Here is a 22,230-nt window from a genome sequence, read left to right as displayed (position 1 = left end):
CCAACATTGGAAATAATGTTGAATGAAATGTTGGACTGATTTGCTCTAGCTTTTAAACATACTAGCCATCAAACTAACGAGTTTGGTGATCAGATTGATGCATTTCCATTGGCCAATGAAAAAAAGAAGAAAAAACAATCCTGTTTGATGAAGTTTTATGGCGCGCCGACCTTTCATGAAACAGAATTTGTCCATCAAACCAATTTGATTTGATAACGATTGGCGCATTTACAGTAATTTTCTACTAACTCCTCTCATAAAAATTCTTCGTTAAGTTCAAAACATAGTTACTAGGTTAGTTGCCGCTATTTTGAATAACAATGAGTGGGCGACATGATTCGAATATTTTGATAAAAACCTACTTGATGGGTCTATGAAAATGTTAAATTCAAAACCATAAAGGTTATCAAAACAACAGGCGCTATCGGCTGGATTAGCGAGAAGGGTGCTAGTGATAAAACTCTAGATCTATCAGCTAATGATAGACAATAGTAATACATAAGTACAATCAAAAATTTGGTGTTGGTGGCGGTTTATTCAGTCGTTAACCAAATACGGTCAAATCAGTCAAGTTGAAAATTTCATGAATAATACTCTCACTAGTAATAATTTAGTGAAATTAATTTTTGCAGGGATTAAATTTCACCGATTTCGCAGAATTAGGTGTCATTCTCGAAATTAAGTCCCAATGGAAATTTGGAAAGGCCTTATCCGCAAAATATTTTTGAGAAAAATTCGAAAAAATGTCAAATAACAACTTGTAAAATGTTTAATAATGCGTATTTCGACAATCAACATGCATAATTTGGAGTAAAAGTCAAAAAAATAGTCAAAATTAAATCTTTCAATAGTGCCATCCACGAAATTCAATCCCCATGAAAATTCATATAAAGTATATAACTTAAAAGTTTAGCACAATACAATAAATAAATGAATTTAGCGCATATATAAATTATAAATCATACTCCTAATAGTGGTGGCAATATCTTTACAATCTAATAATTATTAGACAAAGATTTTTCTGAACCAACATTTAGTTACAAGGTTACAATCATGTAGTGGAAAGTTTACACTTCAGAATGAAATTTCAAAAACTGTTTTGAAAATTATGCTGAAGTGTTTGTGCAAAAAAGTAAGCTAACTTTATGCAAATTCCTTTGCAGCAAACTTTTGCAAGTAGGCCATGGCCAGTGCCACCAAAACGTTTCACTTTCAAATTTGGAATCAGCACCCTCAAATCGAGTAAGAAACATATGAAAAAGTTGGTCCCAGACATTTTGAATTTTTTCTCTATTTTTGAAACAATAACAATCCACTGGCCACGGCCTAAAGTACAAAAGTACAAAAGTACAAAAGCATGTAACCACATGAGGCCAGTGAATGATGAAAGATATCTAAAGGTAATTCCTTCATTTCTTTTTCTTTTTCGCTGGTTTCTTCTTTCCGGCACCTTTGGTGGATTTAGTTTTTTTTACTCCATCTGATGCTTCGTAGTGTCTTCGCTTGGCAATTTTCTAGTGTAAATAAAAGAAACGGTAAGATTTTTAACGTTTTGATACAGTATGATCTTACTTTTTTATTCATGATAGATATGCACCACTGGAGAGCCTTCTGAGAACTTTTAACATTTTCCACAAAATACGTCACTTAAACAATAGAAAAAGTGACGTATTGGGTGGAATAAAAACAGAAAAGTTGCATAATTTCGTGAAGTCATTGCAGTGGTGCATATCATGAATACCGTATTACTTCGAATAAACGCCCCCTTCTTTTAAACGCCCCCTCCCCTCGAATAAACGCCCCTCCTAAAAGGAAAATTATTTAATAAACGCCCCCCTCAAATAAACGCCCCCTTCGAATGAACGCCCCCACTAGGGGAGGGGCGTTTATTAGAAACTTATGACTTTAATACTTCAATATCAGTGTTGATTGGGTTTGAAAAGGAAGATTTTAGTCATTTCTTGTAACCAAAAAGCATTTTTCGATGCAATTTCAATCGTTGAACCAAAGAAATTTTGCACTAAAATCCTGATAAAGAACTAAAACAAAGGGTATATTTGTTCTAAATATTCGACTTTAGACTAAAATAATTCAATAAACGCCTCTTTCTTTTAAACGCCCCCCTCGAATAAACGCCCCTCCTAAAATCGAAAAAATTTATACGGTAGGCTTTAAGTTTGAAATGTTTTTTCAGTATTTTGCATTTTTATTTTACAAAATCTACAAAGCCTAAGAATTTCGGAAAATATACTTCAAATTTTCTCTCCATCCACATAAAATCAATATCAAACAATTTTCATAACTTGAAAAATTTCTGATCTCCTACGGCGTTCTCGAGAGACTCTTAACTACTAAAGAATCAGATAGGGTAGAAATATTGCAACTTACCTTTTTGCCTTCTTCTTTCAACGATTCAAACTTCTTCAAATCAGAACTGAATAATACCTACAGTTAAATGGAAGAAATTGAAGCATGTTTAAATACTACTAGTAGGCTTGTACTGTAAAGTCATAACCATCGCTGATAGGACCAACCACCTTTTAGTAACCCATATAACTTCTTATTCAGGTCAAACGGTAGTCAAAATTTCCACGTGGATTAGTTTTAGCGAATTTCAGCATTTTTCGCGAAAATTAGTTCTTGAGAAAAATTCAATATCAGAATTTTGGCCAAAACCCCTAGGGAGATGAAATAAATTGGTCGAAAAAGAAGCCGATTCGCAAAATTTAGTCCAAGCGAAAATGTTGGATTCTCATCAATTTGCGAAAAAATATCCACACGAAGATTGATTCACTTAAGGTGAGTTATGGTTTTTCTAACCACAATTATGTTACTGGTAACCAATCAGCAGCGTTTATCTTGAAAATGACCTGGTATTAGTTCTTTCCCAAAGCAATGATCTCAAATAATCAATGGACAAGAAAAGAAGGAACTCTTTTAAACAACAAAAACATAGCAACATCTTGCAAATCAAATCGTACACAAAAACACATCAAGAAAAATTGCTTTGAAAAGTTTCAAACAAGAGATGTACAATAATAACATATCTGGTATATGTCTGCATTATTATGATGACGTCACACAGAAAAACATTAGGCAATGTGATTTCAACATAAACAAACAAAGGATAGTCAAAGGAATTGTTTCCTTTTGACATAATATACATGTACAGTCATGTGTCATACATAGTCAATTTCTTTAAGAAAACAATTTCGCTTTTAACGTGATAATCACAAATCCATAACGCCCGAAGAGCTACAATCAGTGCCGAAATATATTAGCAAATTTGGGTATTTTAATGTTTTTCAGAATTTAAAGCTCGGCCGAGAATTGCAATTTCAGTACTTCCACTTTCTTTTATTGAATATTTCGACTTGGGAAAGGTTAAGTGGCTTCCAGGCTATGTTCTCAGCCATATTGGAACATTTTTGAGCTTTTAGATACTCAGATCCTTTAGGTCCTAAGTGTTAAGTCTCGTGTTAAAAGTCAGAGTTAAAACTCTACTTTATAACCCATATTTTTTTTTTACTTTGAAAAATCTTATATATACCGTTTAGAGGGGTGAAATAAGGGCAAAAAGTCGAAAATTTTCTTCGTCGCCCAACCATGGTGGGCGACATATTTTTTTGCCCCCTCAATTCGATGCACACGCCGGGGGCCATGTAACCGTATTTTAAAGCACTTAATACTCACTTGCTGTTTTAAATTTTTGAGGGAATTCCCCTTTTGTGCCAAATATTTCGGTGCCGATTGTAGATAGAGTACTTTAGGTGAAAAGTGTACCGTGGTTAGATAGACAATCCCATGTTGGTCACGTGACATTACAACGTAATTTCAGCGCTTGACCGATCAGAAGCTTCCTACACAAAAGACAGCTCCAGGCTTCTAGGGAGTATGAGTTTTACGCTCGAAACGACGGAAGATATGACGTAGCCTAAAGTTTCGCGGATTTTCAAAAACAATAGCGAGTTTATGTTGCTCTTTTGAAGACGGTAGAGTGACTGAAGCTGCAAAATCGAGGACGGTAAAAGTGTTAATTTACCGTGAAAAGATTGAATTATGGCTTACCGATTGCGCCCATCCTGCATATTCTCCAAACTGTTGGCGGAAAAAATCACCTAGTGGATATGGAAAGATTTTAAAGGCAGTTATAACTTACAACAAAAAGACCAGGGAATTTATGAGTAAGTTTTGAAAAGTTTCCGTGACAATATTTTCGTTTATTCTACAGGTACTGCCTACAACCATAACTGCAGGGAGGGAGGGAGGAAATAATATTTCACCCTGGCAGCTTTCAGTTACAGCGTCGACTTGGACAGGGAGTTGCGATGGCCATTATGAACCTGCTGTCGCGTGGCTATGGACAAAGTAGACTCAGCTGGCGGAAGGCGGCCACCCAGCCATTCGAATATTGTAACGCTTATCAAATGAAAATTAAAGCACGATTTAACCTGTGTTAAAGGTTTTGTTTTTAAATGACGGATGTGGAGCAAGATTGGTCAGAAAGATGAAAAGAAAAACATTTTTTGCTGATATCAGCAAAGTATAACAAATGGGAGACACTGTCCTGATATGAAATATGTGTCTGATATGAAACAGGAACACTTATGTAAAAACAAAACCTTTAAATCCAAACAAAATTGAATTTATAAAAAAACTTTGTGAAATACCTATTTCTTTGTATGCTTTATCAGTGATATTTTTATTCTTCTTAAGATGTGGAAGGTATTGGTTTGCAGCGACTTGCCACATATGTGTATCCACTGGAATCGCATCATGTTTGTCCAAAGACATCAGACAAACACAATCTGCTACCTTTGGACCAACACCATATAAAGTGCATAAGGCTGAAAGCGAAAGAAAAGTATAACTGACATCATGAAAATGCATTTAAATAAATTATATTCCTAACAGAAACACACAAAACCCCACGACCATCTGAAGGTCCAACCTTACACTGCCTCTTCCTCCTGAAATCCAAAAATTCTAAATAGGGTCACCTTAAGAAAGAGTGGGGAATTCACAAAGATCAAAACTGATCATTTTTCACCAAATTTCAGAAACCTTTTTGGCTAATTTTTGAGGTATTACGTTTGATTTTCGTCCGTATTCCACGGAGTCCCTGGATTTTTCAGGCTTTTTTTATCCCTTCTCCCTAGACGGAAGGTAGATATAATTCCTTTGGCATTGGGGTAAAATCTTTCTGAAAAAGCCCAATTGCCATAAGGAATGCCATTAAGACACCCTCTTCTCACAGATCCGGTAGGATTTTTTCAGCCAGTGAGGATAAGAATAATTGAAACTGAAACTCGATGGGGATTGATATTCTCATATTTTTTACGACTGGGGATTTCGATTCTTTTGTTTTCAAGTCAGAAAATTCAGTGGGGATGCGAAAAATAGCATAATATTTCGCAGTGAGGATTTATTTGATTATTATCAGTGGGGACAAAGGTTGAAGGATAATTTCTCACTGAGGACGATATTTTGGACAATTTTCCAGTGGGAAGGGTTCCCAGTAGGTCTGTGAGAAGGGGATATATTAAGGTTTAATGGAAGCGTGATTTTTCAAAATTTATTTTAAATTTGTTTTTTAAATACTGTACCACTATGTGCTTCTTTATACGGTTTTGCTCTCAACTCAAATAACCAATCAACGCTATTTTCTTTACCGCAAACTGTCTCTGCAACCTTTTGAATGAACTTGGCACGGTATCCAAACCCCAACTTCCTTAAATTCTCTTCAACGCCTGTTTTCGATAAAGCTTCCATAGTGGGGAAGGAATAATATTTCGTCCCTTCAAAAGTCGCTATGTGGTCACCATAATGTTCCGCTAATTTTTCAACCAATTGAGAAATCCGCGAAATATTATTATTTTGCGAGCATATAAAACTGAATAAATTCTCAACAGGGTCTTGACGTAATATACGTATGCCATAAAAAGGTGTTTCAAGCTCTTGAAAAAACAAATCTGTTTCACTCCACTTTTGATATAATTCTTCTACTTTAACATTCATTTGGAAATAGTCTGTTAAAAAATCTTTGTCAGGGTCTGTAAGATCTATTGATTTTTTCTGTTCTGAAGTTTCGTTGTCTTCTCTTTCAAGGCCTGCAAGCTTGACAGATTTCGTCTTCTCCTCAATTTTACGATCTTTAGCAGGGTCTGTAGGTTTGACAGATTTCTTCTGTTCTGTGGTATCAACCAAAGTTTGATACTCAATATCTCCCTGGTCAAGCTGTTTTAAAAGCCAGAGTTTACGGTTCAAAACACCAACCCATGTGTTTGGATCTTGTGTAGACTGCTTCCAACGAAATGATTGACCGCATGATAAAACGAGCCCAAGGTTTAGTTCCTTAGGATTGCAAGAAAGACGATGCCAAATACGATTCATTGTGAAAATCTTTACACGAGAAGTAATAATGCTCAAGTGAAGTTCAAATATAAATTACAAAGAATGAATCAATCAATACACAAAGAATACACTCAGAATATTGCTTAGGAATCGTAAGAATTCTCAAAACCACGAAAAATAGAACTATTATTCCTCCACAACAAATCAACTCAAGAATGCTTCCCAGATACAGTTATTGAATGATACCATAGAATAACCACCAAATTATTTAATTTAAATGGATCCAAAAATTTACTCCTTTTTGGTCGAATCTTTAGATGAATCAGCTCTTTTTGGAAACATGCATGCAAAGAATGAATAAATGAAATACAAGAAAATCAAAGCCACGAAAATGATCACATATAAAACTGCATCATCCATTTTGGATTTCATTTTGGTTTCGTTTCTTTTTTTAACTTTGGAATTTGATCTTATTCTTTTTAATTCCTTAAATAGAAAACAGAAATAGTCAACATGTACAATTTTAAGTAATACAATTCATTAGAGAGAATCTTTTTTTAGTGACGACCACGTTGTCCTCTAATAAATTAGGCGGATTAAAAACGAGGATCAAACCCTTGCGTGTGAAATATACCGTTCGTAACAGTTTTAATAACAAGGTGTCATTGGGCTATTCCATTTTATATCCGTATAGGGGGTGGAAGAAAATTTCTAGGAGGTAATCCTAGAAGAATTTCCAGGGGTCTATAGGAATGTTTTTCATTTTGCCAGGGGGTAAAAAACTATTTTAAAATTTTCAGGGGTAAACTGATTTTAGTTCGTCGTTCGTGCAACCTCACTTTAAGGTATTAAAAGAATTTTTCCAAGGGTTTTTTTGCAAATTTTGCCCTTTTCCAGTGTTTTTCAAACTTGAAAGGGTTCGCCCACCACTGCTACCACTCTGTATGGATGTATCATGTAAAAGCACCATTAGCTTTGTACTAATCAAAAAAAAATGGACAAAAGTTACTATATGGCGTTTACAAGTTGATCTGGATCACAAAACTATCTACCCTTTATTTATAGATCGATATAGGAGGCATTAAGAGATGCCAAGTTATCAAGCATTAAAGGGATAAGTTATGTTAATAATCAAGGGGGTTAGTGACGTAGCCAAATAAGGGACAAAACAAAAGTAACTGCGCAAAAGATTAAGAAACTACAATCAGTGCCATAACATATTGGCAACTTTGACCATTTTACCATTGTTCGAAAATTGAAGTTCGAGCGAAAATGTCAATTTCGGGACTTCAACTTAATTTCATCGAATATTTCGATCTGGGAGGGATTTATTGGTTTCTAGGCTGTATTTCAAACCCTACCGGACCATTTTTGAACTTTTGGATCCTCAGGTCCTAAGGTCTTAACTCTAACTTTGCAACCTAATTTGGAGCACTTACAAATCGCTTGTGTTTATAAAATTTCATGGGGAATTTCCCTTTTGTGCCAAGTATTTTGGAACTGATTATATCTATCTCTGGATAGATAAAGATATAAGGAACTTAAACTGGTCGCTCTTTCCCTAAGATTGACATCGGAGGAAAAATACCATTAAAGCCCACTGAAAGACTGGGACGTAAAAAAAACACTGTCATTGAGTATATTGACAACTTTTAAATAGTTCTTATAAATAGTAAAAAATAAATGAATCAAAACGTACAACTTAATACTTAAACAAAATTCTAAAAATCATAAAGAAAAACTTGAGAAATTTTATATAAAAAACGAAAAAATCCAATAGTATAAAAAAGCTGATATAAAGATATTTTAAATGAAAAAATGCATCTTCTAAGTTTAAAATTGTCTGACAAAAAATTTGAACATAGTGTGCAAGGGGGTTCCAGGTCCCACCTAACCCTAAAATTCCCACCCTGAATCCAAACTCCCAGATCCCAGCTAAAAATGCTATCCCCACGAAAAATTATACTAATTCGAGGAACTAAACAAAGATTCTTACTGTTTGATAATAAAAAGGAGAAAAGTTTAGTATAGTGAAAGAATTATTCATAGAATATGAAATTTAGAAAAAATTATAATTAAATTGGAAATAAGAAAAAACTAACATTGACTTTTATCAAAACACCAAAAATCCCACCTAAAGAAATTAATCCCCACCTTACCTTGTTTCTCCCACCTAAAACCTGAAAATTTCTAAATCCCACCTGGAAATTTCCGACCCGAAACATCAACCCCCCCCCCACTATTCTGGGGGGGGGTGCACACTTTGATTGAACCACAATGAAGAGATTCAAAGAAAGAAATATGAAAAGTTTTGAAAATCAAGACAAACAAAAAGTTAATTTAATACAACCCTCTCACTCAGAATAATGAACACAAGCGAAGTCTTCCAAAAAAAACCGTAAACCTATCCCCTGGAAATCGAGGCCCTACCAACTATTCAATCTCAAAGCCTTTCATTCCCATCATTTCATTATCTTTAAACCTGAATCAACAACTCTTACAGGAATCATCTTGAGGGATAACTTCCAGGTTCATTTCCCTTGGTCAACCATACATCATTTTACCAAACAGGACTTACGAGATCCAAAGAACTCCAAGAGAACTGAGAATAGTTTATACTCCACAAGAGCTTATGAAGACACCAGATGCCCATGAGCTTCGGGTAACAAAATGCCACCATACAAGAATGGACAACCAACTATTTCACAATTTTTTGTTCCTGTAGGGATGATAATTGAGTCATTTATCGAGAAAAACTTACTCACGGAGAAGGTGAAACAAGCGAACTAAAATTATTTTAAGTTAACAAGGGTTAACAATATTAAGTGTTTTAAAGACGCGGAGAGATTTCACAGAAAATTACTCTTCAGTTGCCTAAGGAACGCCCCATCTTTTGAGTCAAAAGCGGCAGAAGTAAATTCAAAATTTCTAATGAAATGACAAATAGCAACGAGATTTTCAAATGTCCTTACCATTTCCAATTAAATGTATATAAATACCACACATTGATCTAATTCATTTTAGATTGTTCAAATTTGGTGGTTAATATTTCTTCATCAAAATCAATTGTTGGCAGTAACCTGGCGATAGAAAAACAAAGAGGTCATTGATCACTATTGCTGATGTAGATGACTATCTTGCATCTGATATTACTGCATCTGATAAAGTGCCCGTAGTGCAGTGGTAGAGCATCCGGCTACGGTTCGCAAGGTCGTGGGTTAGATCCTCGAACGGGTGATACCAAAGACTTGGTACTTGATGTCTCCCAGCTTGAAGCTCAGCAATTTAGAGTAGGATCAAGGGCAAGTGAGAGAGAGAGAGGGAGAAAGAGTGGCACCCACCCTCATCTTCGGGTAGATAGTTATCGAAAGAGGAGCCTTCGCGTCACATCAAACTGCTGTTGAAGACTTACTTACTTTATTTAAGAAAGAAGGTTTTGTTTTTTTTACTTTGGCTCCTCTCCCAACAAATTGTATTTAGATGGAAACACAGCTTTATGTATGACTTACGTTGATGGTACCGATGGGGTGTTTTCTTCCACCCATTTCAAATCATCATCCTGTATTGAAAAAAAGGTAGAATATTGGAAGATGTGGACAAAGAATTCGATATGTATCAAGGTTGAGTTTTACTGTCATTTTAGACGTTATGACTTAAGTAAAAAAGCTACTTGTGTCAGTTAGCACAGGAAAAAATGTTCTAATTCCATGGCTGGAAAAATAACATTTTCAGGTGGGGATTTATTTTTACCCTGGAATTTTTTTGCTTGATTTTCTAAGAAGGCTGGAATAAAAAAAAACGGGCGTGAAAATTGTTCTTTTCCAGCCTTTCGACACAAAAACTTTTGTCTGGAATTTCATAATTTTCCAGGTGGAAATTTTCCAGGCTGGAAAACAGTAAACTTCAGGTGTGACTTTTTTACCATTATTTTCAAAAAATTAGTGACTTGGAAAATCCACCCCTTATTTGATAACTTTCCAGGTGGGTAGTTTTCTGGGTTGGAAAACAGCCAAATTCAGGTCGGATTTTTTTTGCTATTATTTTTCAAAAAAAATTAGTGACTTGGAAAATCCACCCCTAATTTGATAACTTTCCAGGGTGGTAATTTTCCGGGTTGGAAAACAGCAAAATTCAGGTGTGGTTTTTTTGCCATCATTTCCAAGTAAAAAGTGTCTTGGAAAATCCACCCCTTTTTTGATTAATTTCCAGGGTGGCAATTTTCCGGGTTGGAAAACAGCCAAATTCAGGTCTGATTTTTTTTGCCAATATTTTTCAAAAAAAATAGTGACTTGGAAAATCCACCCCTAAATTTGATAACTTTCCAGGGTGGTAATTTTCCGGGTTGGAAAACAGCAAAATTCAGGTGTGGTTTTTTTGCCATCATTTCCAAGTAAAAAGTGTCTTGGAAAATCCACCCCTTTTTTGATTAATTTCCAGGGTGGCAATTTTCCGGGTTGGAAAACAGCCAAATTCAGGTCTGATTTTTTTTGCCAATATTTTTCAAAAAAAATAGTGACTTGGAAAATCCACCCCTAAATTTGATAACTTTCCAGGGAGGTAATTTTCCGGGTTGGAAAACAGCCATATTCAGATGTGATTTTTATAAAATTGAAAATACTTATTTGTTACACTTAACTAATTGGACACTGTCATTTAAATGGTACAAATCATGCACCATGCCAAAAATGGCTTAAAATAAGGTTTTTGTAATAACTTGCCCAAATTACATCAAAAATTAGGGAAAATCTCAGAAAACCTCTATATTAACATTAGAAAGGGTAAAAGATGGTTAAAATCACTCCAGGGGGTTAAATGGCCCAAATATGGCTAATTTGTTGTCCAGACAAAAAGATTGTCCTAAAAAGGGCCATTTAAGCTTAGTCTATACCAAACCTAGTTTAAACTAAAGCTGAATGGTTGTTTTAACTCCTGATAGTAAAAAGGTCCACTTTTTACGTTCTTGGGTCCCAAAATAGGACAATAAAGTTGTCCTTAATTTTACATTAGTTTTAGTATCTAAATTATGAAAGTGGTCAAAACTGAAACTATCAAGTGATCTTTAACACAAAAACACTATGGTTAAACATAAAACCTGTAATGTGAAAAGTAAAATGGGCAGATAAAAGGTCCATTTTTGGACAAATTGTTGTCTTTTAGCTCTTCAAAAGAGGAATTTTTTCTTTTATCTTTAGAAAAAGGTAGAGCTATAATAAAAAAGAGTGGAACAACTCTCCTAATTCATACTGTAAGAATATAAACTAAGAAATACTAAATTAGTTTGAATGTAAAAGGGTCCAAAGTTAGACAAAAAATTGTCCTGCAAATGATATCTAAAAGCTCCATAGTCTATCTATTTTTACCGCAACTACAAGACAACATTTTGTCCATTTAATGGCCCGTTTTGACTTATCCCTCATGTTTTTATCATGATTTGGGGTATAATAGTACCAGCTGTAGCTGTTTTAGAGTCAGATATAGGTTAAATGGTCCATATTTAGGACAATTAATTGTCCATACTTTAACTGTTATATTTTACAAAAAGGACAATTTATTGTCCTTTTTGGGACCGAATAACCAAAATTTGTTACCTGGACACTAATTGATTACCATTCATACAGTTTTGTGCAAAATTTTAGCTTATATAAGCTAATAGTTTTGGCACTATTTTGGAAAAGATAAAAATGGTTGAATCCCTAGCGTTAGAGCACAAAAAGTGGTTAATTTAAATACATTTGCCTTTAGGACAACAGATTGTCCATCAGAGGGGCCGTTCAACGATTTTCATTTTAATCATCTTATGTTTGAGATATTTAGAGCCTGATCTGAGATGATCTTGAATGAATTTTTGTTTTAAAGTTGATTTTGATGACAATTAATTGCCCATACTTTACAACATCTAGGACAATTTATTGTCCATTTTTGGACCTTTTTACAAGATTTTATAATTGGAATCTTGTTGTAGGATAAGGTTCTTCATGTGTACCAAATTTCGACTTGATCGGAGCACCCTATCAAGACTTATTGATCTTGGATAACTCATTATTCTTTCAGTTAGGACAATTCATTGTCCTTTTTAGGACCGCAGTTCAAAAGCTTATATCTCTTTAAGTATACCTTTTACGGTTACGGGACCAGCATGGGTCCGAAAACGGACCTTTTAACTTAACCACAGGTATCAGTATAGGGCCTAGTAGACATTTAGGAGTCTTTAATTTTCAAAACTAGTCAGGGGTGTAAAGATGGTGCAAAAACAGCTATTTTTTGTACCATTTAAATGACAGTGTCCAATTAGTTACGATTTTTGGTATGTTTACAAAAACTGGCAAACGCGAAATTTGATACCAATGAGGTAGGCGAAAAACGGAAAATTCACAATGTTACATCAATTCATAAGTTGTTGAATTAAATTCCTTATATCATTGAAATTGATCGAAATTTTGGTAATTGGTTATTGGAACAGAATGTATAACAGATACATGGTCATCGTCAATTTTAATTTTTGAAATAAACAACGAGTATCCTAGAAAGAATATTAAAAATATACTTTTTTCTACAATACTAGAAATACGGTACGGTTATAGAGAAAAAATGCATTATAGAACTCTCCATTGTCCACTGTCGATCAGTTACCTTATATTGGCATACCGGATAAGTGGGATGGGGGAACCTGGGAACCTAAAGTGGGAACCTAAATGAACACCTGAAAAGTGGGATGGGGGAACCTAAGTGGGAACCTAAATGAACATCTGAAAAGTGGGATGGGGGAACCTAAGTGGGAACCTAAATGAACACCTGAAAAGTGGGATGGGGGAACCTAAGTGGGAACCTAAATGAACACCTGAAAAGTGGGATGGGGGAACCTAAGTGGGAACCTAAATGAACACCGGAAAAGTGGGATGGGGGAACCTAAGTGGGAACCTAAGTTGTTTAATTATTAATAGAATTGAAATATTTTTCTTTAAAAACAAATACATAAAGATAAGAAAGATATTATATGCAAGGAAAGAAAAACCTTTTATCATAATAAGAACACCAGTTATTTACTTTTTACATTACGGTTCGCAAACAATAATGTTGAAAATAAAACAAAGGGAATTTATTTATTCAATTAACTCAAAAAAGCATGTTTATTTATCAGCAGTTTTATAGTGCATCTTTTTGAAAGGTTCTTTTTAGTAAATTGACTTAATTGACTTTAAACTTTAAACTTTAAACCGTCATATCTTCAAATCTGGAAGGAATTAGAAGTTCGTTCATAGCTCGATGGATAACTTAGAGCCTCTTCTTTCTTTTGCACGGATCTAATTTGCTTGAATACAGAATCTAGTAAAACATTATTTACGATCTAGTTTTTGTTCACTCTTGATGCAATACACATTGTTTTTTATTAGCAGCTCCAATTTTCGGGTCAGGGCTGGGGTCGCTTAGCATTTAACGGATTCTAGCTCGTTTTTCTTTCTGTACAAACCAAACAGTACAGCGTGTGAATACACTTCATTAATTAAAAATGTTTGATAGTAAAATAGAACATATTGCACGGCTTGCCACGTTTCAATACACATAAGCATAGATCCACGGGGGGGGGGGCACTCAAGGTAAACGACCTACCGTACGTGCGGCCCTTTTTTCCAAGCTTCCCAAAGTACACTGTAAGGGTGGAAATGAGCAAAAATGAGAATAAGTGCACTCTAAGGGTTTAAAATTTGGTCAAAGCCAGTCCGGCTTTTAGAATTTCATCCGAACAAGTGTCATGTTTTAACACTGGGTAAATTTTGGAACATCAAATATGTCCATCCCTATCAGGATCTGTTCTAGAACATGTTGACCAAGAAAAAGATCTAGGAGTGATAATCGATAGTGACCTGACCTTTGAAGCCCATATATTCAGTAAAATCAAGAAAGCTAACTCTATCGTTGGCTTGATTAGCAGGAGCTTCGAATTTCTCTCACCAGATATGTTTCGAACGCTTTTCATTGCATTTGTCAGACCCCATTTGGAATATGCACATGTAGTATGGTCTCCAAGGCTAATCAAACATATCAATGCAATCGAGGGCGTCCAACGAAGAGCTACAAGGCTAGTTAGTTGCTATAGAAACTACTCATACGAAGATCGGCTACGACTCATCAATCTACCTAGCCTAAAGACCAGGCGGCAAGTTGGTGATATGGTGGAAGTTTTCAAGAACCTCCACATTTATGACGAGTCTATAAGATCAGAGAAATTTACTCCTCGAACACGACCACGACGTCAGCATGATTACGAGCTTCAAAGGAACTTTGCTAATGACGGTATGAGAGGCTACCAAAGCAACTCTCTTTTTTACAGAAGTGTGAAACCTTGGAATGATCTAGAAGAAGATATTGTTGAAGCACCATCCTTACAAGTCTTCAAAGAGCGTTTGATAAAAGAAAGGGAGAAAAAACTTTATAAAATGTAAAATCAAAAGTTCTGTTTCATAGGAGGTCAATAGACGTGCGAAATATATTGCTATAAAAAAAATAAAAATAAAAAAAAAAATAAAAAAAATAAAAAATTAGGTTCCCACTTAGGTTCCCCCATCCCACTTTTCAGGTGTTCATTTAGGTTCCCACTTAGGTTCCCCCATCCCACTTTTCAGGTGTTCATTTAGGTTCCCACTTAGGTTCCCCCATCCCACTTTTCAGGTGTTCATTTAGGTTCCCACTTTAGGTTCCCAGGTTCCCCCATCCCACTTATCCGGTATGCCCCTTATATTAGGTTATTGCAGAGGAATGTAAAGAGATGGAAAAACAGCTTTTTCTGATTACTCAAAGTTCAACGATCACTTCTATTGAAAATTCTATTGTAAAAACGTTGATAAGGTCATTAAATAAAAGTCCAGAATAGACGGCTCGCTATACAAATCGGACGGTTACTACATGATTTGACGATAAAAAGAAAATTTGTTTTTCCTTTTTTGCCGATTACTAGTTCAATTTTTAAGTCCATTGTTTTCAAGAAGCTGTTTTCCATCTCTTTACATTCCTCTGGTTATTGTAAGGAGCTATTTACAAAGATAAAAATGTCACAAATAGATAAATTTGTCATCAAATGATAAATGAATAAAAAAACTTAATACAAAGTATCAAAGAACTTCATGTTCAAAATCAAAAATACCTCTGTTCAAATCAATAATAAAAAATAAGTCAACATCGCGAGGGTAAGCAATTACGGCACGTTTAATTTTTTTGGCCGATGTAATGGACTCTACGTTGGCGGTACGATATATAGAGATATCTTTTACGGTGTCACCAGTATTTTCTAACATTTGCGCACGTACGTATTTGGTTCCTTCTCCTTCACCTTCCACCAATATAAATTCGGATATTTTCCCAATACTCTCGTCCTGAAACATCACAAAGGACTCCAGCTTGACGTGGGACATCTTGCCAGGAAAGTAACAAGATCGGTAATTCCTGTAAACTTCAACCTGCAACCCGTCCCTTATGGTCGCCTCTAAAATTGCATCCATTAGAACGTGGACATTGGTAAATTTGTCGGTGCCAATGTAAATTATGTACTCCGATATATCATCACAAAGTAAATTCTGACAATTTTCTGCATAAATCTTTGCCCCTTCTAGGCTCGACACAACCTTAAAAATAACGAAGAAAGTTATACAGAAATCTATCATTAGAAAACTCCACATAATAGTTAGCATGCCATCAACAAAGGTTAAAACAAAGCATGGACCTACAGGATGATAAAAGTTAAAAACGTTAAAAAACAATACAGATCTATTGATGAAGTCCAAATTCCACTTTTCCAGAAAATAAATGACAGCTGAAACCCAACAAAAAAACTAGCAAAAACAATCGAAGGAAAAAAATTACGGCAAAACCACTGGTAAAAATCAAATGATGGAAATAGTCCAAGACATATCCATTTTTTTGTAAAGCACCCAAAAATATTAAAATAATAGTATCTCACTTTGTTTCTGTCATCCTCTTTGTGTGTCCATCGAATTTGCTTTCCTTCCAATGACTTCATCTCTCTAAACACCTCCATTTTAGCATAAGTCGCTTCGACGTTCTTAAAATTCGTTGGAACTGCCTTGTATCTAGATAATACAATGTAAAACTAAAGTTTACCTACTTTCTTATGGTATGGTGTAAAATGATCTATTAGTACTGCCGGGTGACCCACAAAACAAGTCTTTGATGGCTTTGTGGAGCCAAACAAATAGTTTTTAATTGATATTTTTAGTTCACTCAGGTTCACTAGATACAGTTAGATAGAGGAAAGTCTATTTTAAATTTTGATTAAAATTTTACGACTTCGTCAAGACAATATTTGTGAAATAGAGTATAAAAGTTTAGCATTTTTTTGGAATATTTCAAAAATAAATTCTATGAAAGCAATGCTTAATTTGACTTTCCATTATATATATATCAATTAAAACAAAGCTGCCAAACACTTAAACCTTTTGTGGGTCACCCAGTACAACATAACACATGAGTTCTATAATGTTCTCGTCTCTAAAACCCACGGGATGAGATACTAGTTGAGGTATGACAATATGTGCATACCAGCCGGCTCCAACCCTCTTTTTTTCTGACCCTTAACGTACACAAAACCGATATTTTACCATCCCCATTAGTCTGGTCGAAAAAATTTACGACTAGCATATTTGGTACTGCATTTAGAATGTTAAAAAAACCTACATCATGAGGCATCCTGACGGCACCAAATATTCCAGACTGCGTATTCCAAAATCTCTAATTATTAATAATTTTAAAACTTAATTTTTGGCTTTCAATGGACAGGAACGAACTTTGAAAGAATATTACCTTTTTACAGCACGCTCATTATTAAAGCACCAAAAGTTATCACAGTGGGCAAATCGAGAAATATCTTCACTGATATGTATACTGTTGTGACAGGTGATCACGCATTGTTTTGGGCCAATTTGTTCTTCCAACAAAATTAATCTCCTCCAACAAATCTTATCCAGATTTTTAATTTCATCGTTTGTGAGACCATCTCTTCGGTGGAACAAAAGTTCCACAACACGCGCAGTTAACCAAAGGAGGTGGTACTCGTTGTCAGGAATATCTAGTAACAAGACTTCGGCCATAGGGTAGGCAAATTTACGCCATTCTTCTGCGGTCCAAGACGTACATTTTTCAATATGTTTCGGACAATGGCCATCTTGCAATTCTAAGATAATTAAAAAATAAGAACAACATCAAATACAGGTTAATGACTTTTGGGGATAAAACTTACCTAATGTTTACCAGTTTCGATAAAAAGAAATAAACAGGATAATAGTTTGATTCAAAGAAGTAATATTTTGTCAGACAGACTTCTGAGAGGGCCTCTAAAAAGTGATTTTTGAAATAAAATATTAGCGAATAAACACATACCTTAAAGGTATTCATTTAATTTTGTGAGTATTCAGTTTTACGTTTCTTTTTCAATTATCTTGGTCTTATCTCTTCAATAGAAAACTATGGGTACCAATAAAATGTTACCTGGTGTGAGTGGAAAGTTACTCATATCTTCGTTGAATTGGTCAACATTCCCAATATATTCTGTAAATATACGCTTGAACAGCTTTTTGCAACAATTCAACAGAACAAGGTGCATCACGTCATGTACCATATCTTCAAAGGGGTTGAATTTGTACAATTTATGTAGACGATACAGCAAGGTGAGTCCTGTATAGCCAGTCTTTGTTGCCTCAGCAAGCTTTGCATGGATAGATTGCTTCATCTCTATGTCGTACATTGTGGTTGCTTCAATCTCTATGTCTCTTTTATCCCAGCGTTGTAGATACTTTTGACGATTACCAATATAATATTTGGTTGAACCACCATCTTCAACTGACTCGCCTAGAAAAATTTGATCAAACAATTAGTAACTTGGGAACCTCTTATTAGCAAAAAAAACAACAAGATAAACTAAATTCTTCCCAGACACACTTTGGAAAAAATAAAAAATAAAACTTAATTTTAGATAAATCTTTTCATAAATTACGTCAAGAACATCACTTGCCTCGTTTTGAAATTATTGCCATGGTGATTAACACTCCCAGTGGATTTTATCAAAACTACTTTCCATTCATAAAAAAATCATTTAATGTCTGGAGGGACATAATCACCATGAAAATTGTTTGAATACGAGGCAAGTGATGCTCGTGACGTAATATTATGAAAAGGTCTATTGTGCACAGTAAAGCTTTATAAAGACTACTTTTTGAATAACAGTATTAATGAAGCATGAATGAAACGTTAAAGAAATTTTTCATGTTATTTACTAAAAATCCTTAATCGCATAACTGAATTTTTCAAAAAAAAAGTTACCTTTGCATTTATCTACACGGCAACCAAAAGTACCTTTACAGGAAAATTTACCAACTTGACACTGGGCTGGATAGTCTCCAGTCCAACACAACATCATACACCGCACTCTAAATCTACCCGCTGGAAACTCATCATCAACCTCTGGATAGTCAATGTCCATACCTATAAAAAGTTTTCTCAAGGTTATTTTATTGTACTAATATTTACAAATATGAAAATAGAACGCGAACAACTATTCCTGAGGAAAACAGAAATGTTTGTGTTCCAAGGACAACTTCTAAAAAACCTTTAACAAAGGTTTTCACAATAAAGCTATTAACAAATGTCAAGAAGATTTGCATTTTGTCACAAGGAAAACCTAAATAAATCTAGCACAGCCCCCAGTTAGGTTACTGAACACAAAGCCCCCCCCCCTAGGTAGCCCCCAGCATTAAAAAAAGCCTCTGCACTACCTTAACAGAAGAAATATAAACTTTTTCTTGCTTTTTACTGAAAACCCTTTGGAAAATGAAAGAAATTAGGTTAAATTCATAAAAATAAATACCCACAAAAATTTTAACCCATCAAGATAGCATTTTAATGATTTAACTTATATAGTTACCATCAATAAACAATTCTTCAATTTCTTCAACAAGTGGTTCTAAATAAGGATCCAAAGCAGTGGGCTGTTTGTTTGGAAGCTTGTGCTCTGGCACAAATGATGACACAAATACATTTTCATTTTTAAAGCGTTCCTTTTTTCTCATATTGGCAATGGTAAGCTCTATGGAACCTAAAAAAAAGATTATCATTTGCATAAAAGATAATACTCTAACTGTAAAAATGTTTGTTTAAAATTTTGATCACTTTATTGAACCAAATTTAAGTTACATCAGGTGGATTTTAAGATAATACTTTGTCCAAATTTCAGGTTCATTCTATATACCATTTAAAATTTTCAAAATACCATTGATATTAAAGTTAGTCAGTACTCTCTACAGGTGCTGAATCAACCTCCCAATTTATCTATAGTCTGTTTATTTGGCACATGAGAGTACAACCTTTCCTATACAGCAACAAGGCTCAAAATGGCCAAAAAAAACAATCTAAGAACAGTTCTGAGACTCAAAGTTTTTCGAAAACTGTAATTTTGTTCTTTTTTATTAAATATGCTTTAATTTAATGTTTGCGACTAACCTAATATAGCATTCTTTTGAAACTCTCATCTCTCTTTCTTTGTTTAAAAGATATCATCTTACAAAAAAGTAAGAATAAGAACAAATTTACCTGAGCCTTTTAAATATCCTCTACCAAAACCTGTTTGCCATCCATCCCAATGTCCTATAAGAGCGATATTGCGCGGATCACCAGTGACATAAACAGGACGAATTGTTTCACTTCTTTGACAATTATCACATGTTATAGTTAAAGATGGAGGTTCGTTTTGAGTAACATCTTCAAGATTGATTATATTTTCACACCTGCATCGATGAGGGAGTGCCCAAATTGAATTAGGATCCCAAAACCATTTCACTTCTTTAAACCGTGATCCATGCCAAATTTCATTTGCTGGAAACGAGGTTCCGGTTTCATGTAACCAGTCATCTTTATTTTTCCAATGATCTAGCATCAGTCGACACATATGGGGGCTCGAAAACCATCTTTGAAATTTACCCTTCAATGAAAGGTAATATCGACGAATATCAGGAATCTCCAAACAATCTGGGCATGGTTCTCCAGGTTCAAGTGTGTAATAGTACAATGGATGCTCCTTGTTAAAACAGATGGCTTTTTCATTCACAGAGGAATACAAATTTCCAGCCTTTAATACTGATTCTGCTGACGAGTAGCCTCGAGGCCAGTGATCGTAAATGTCTGGATGTGCTAAGTTTAGTAAATCGCCAACATAAATTAATAATTCTTCTGTCTGCTTTTGAGATGCGTTCATGTCAGATGCCAAATTCATTGTTTTTTTTACATGAATTTGAATCAATTCCATTCTAAAAATGAATGACGGAATGCATAATGAGATCGTTGTTAAAACATAGACCTTTTTTCAAAGAGGACGTCCTGTTGAATAAACCTTTTTTCAAAGAGGACGTCCTGTTGAATAATTATGTAGTCCAGTCATAAAAACAATGATAGAGCCTGATAGAGCCATGCATAATTACTGTATCATGCATATTGTAATAATTATGCATGGTTTTATCATTATTTTTCTGCTGGACTACATAAGAATTCAACAGGGAGACCTCTTTGAAAAAAGGTCTATTGCAATGTCATATTGTGTAGTTTTTTTTTAAATCAAAGTTTTCTTTTCAAAAAAAACCCACTTCACATTTCTTACGTACCGTGAGTGGTCCTAAATCTGACAGCCCTGCCTTAATCCGACGTGGTCTTTCAAAGATACAAACTAAAATAAAAAAAACCTTTTACTGTGACGCAACGAAAATACCAAAGTGTCAACTAAACTGGGAAATTTGATACAGTAAACCAGTTGAACCAAATAATTATATAACAATAATTACTTCTTATACGAAACATCATTTTTTTTTGCAATACGTCAAACTTCATAAATGACAATAAAAGGTAATTACATTCAGACTTTCACAACTCACACTTTTTAATTACACTATTGACATTTTGACATTATAGCCATCTTGTTAGATGTTTTGAATTTGTTTTGAGAATTCTTGCAATAGTTTATCTTTCAACTTGGAGAAGGAGTGTTTGTAAACATAGAATTTTTTTTCATAACCTTTATTTGGTGGGTCGGAATTAGGCAGGGCTGTCGGATTTAGGACCACTCACTGTAACAATCTGTGACGTGGATAGGGACAGTACAACTTATTGATTGATAACTTTGGTATGTATTTGTTTATGTTTGATTTTTTATTTCGAAGACCAGCCTACTCTACTACATGTCGAAATAACAAGATGTATGTGTTGATATTAGACAAATTTAGGCACTACGGTAATTCCCGGAACAGACAATACCGTAAGTTGGTCTAATGTCGACATCTGTCTTCTAATTTCCACGCCCTTTTTTATAGGAACAATAGAAACTGAGGAAGGTAGGAATCGCTGATTGACTTTGTTTAGCGCAATGAGAGGAAAAATCTTTAGTCTATCAGTGATTTCGACCTTCTTATTATTCCTATCTATAAAAAAAGGATGTCCAAATTAGAAGACGGATGTCTACATTAGACCAACTTACGGTATAGCCCGGAAATCTCTGGGGGACGTTAGCCTAGCACCTAAGGCTAAAGGTCATTTAAACTTACAAGTCAATGGGTAATTGATCAACATCTGGTTCTGGTAGTGGTGCACCCCCACAATTTTCTCCTTCATCTCTTTGAACTTCCTCGTCATTGCTTTCATCTTGGTTACTGACAACACTGTCATCAATGTTTTCGTTCATGTTATTGCTGCTATTGGAAAGAATGTCGTCATCATTATTGATGTCAGTATTATTGTTACTTTGAGAGTTATCATCAAGTATGCTATTATTGTCACTGTCAATATTCTCATTTCCAGTCTCATTGTTTTCATTATCAGTGTCGTTAGTAT

General features: G+C 34.7%; 3 protein-coding genes across 5 annotated transcripts in view; all 3 read right to left on the bottom strand.

Moving 5' to 3' along the window:
• Positions 1 to 1,347: 1,347 nt before the first annotated feature.
• On the bottom strand, positions 1,348 to 6,807 carry LOC136822045 (N-glycosylase/DNA lyase-like). Its single transcript, XM_067078264.1, has 5 exons — positions 5,607 to 6,807; positions 4,671 to 4,847; positions 4,069 to 4,118; positions 2,389 to 2,445; positions 1,348 to 1,514 (listed from the first exon to the last, which is right to left on the bottom strand). Exons 1-5 carry the CDS (start codon positions 6,391 to 6,393, stop codon positions 1,410 to 1,412), a joined length of 1,176 nt encoding a protein of 391 aa, XP_066934365.1. The 5' UTR covers positions 6,394 to 6,807; the 3' UTR covers positions 1,348 to 1,409.
• Positions 6,808 to 7,991: 1,184 nt separating this feature from the next.
• Positions 7,992 to 22,230, bottom strand: part of LOC136822071 (transmembrane protein 87A-like) — a 29,030-nt gene continuing 14,791 nt past the window's right edge. For 2 of the 3 annotated variants that reach the window (XM_067078282.1, XM_067078283.1), the window contains 2 exons: positions 9,864 to 9,913; positions 9,326 to 9,434 (listed from right to left, as the gene is read on the bottom strand). In XM_067078282.1, coding sequence (XP_066934383.1) covers positions 9,365 to 9,434; positions 9,864 to 9,913 — 120 coding nt within the window. In that variant the 3' untranslated portion in view covers positions 9,326 to 9,364. Of the gene's footprint in view, positions 9,074 to 9,325; positions 9,435 to 9,863; positions 9,914 to 22,230 lie in introns of those variants that run through there. The other variant, XM_067078281.1, reaches the window with a different exon arrangement.
• On the bottom strand, positions 15,275 to 20,654 carry LOC136822068 (uncharacterized). The gene is made up of 7 exons (XM_067078279.1): positions 19,948 to 20,654; positions 19,283 to 19,453; positions 18,682 to 18,843; positions 17,851 to 18,210; positions 17,167 to 17,536; positions 16,307 to 16,436; positions 15,275 to 15,971 (listed from the first exon to the last, which is right to left on the bottom strand). The coding sequence occupies exons 1-7, from the start codon at positions 20,624 to 20,626 to the stop codon at positions 15,462 to 15,464; spliced, it is 2,382 nt and encodes a 793-aa protein (XP_066934380.1). The 5' UTR covers positions 20,627 to 20,654; the 3' UTR covers positions 15,275 to 15,461.

This window comes from Clytia hemisphaerica, unplaced genomic scaffold (assembly GCF_902728285.1).
Source record: "Clytia hemisphaerica strain Z4C2 unplaced genomic scaffold, Clytia hemisphaerica genome assembly, whole genome shotgun sequence".
NCBI lineage: Eukaryota > Metazoa > Cnidaria > Hydrozoa > Leptothecata > Clytiidae > Clytia > Clytia hemisphaerica.
Note: the sequence above shows the minus strand (reverse complement) of the source record. Positions and strands in the feature narration are given on the sequence as shown.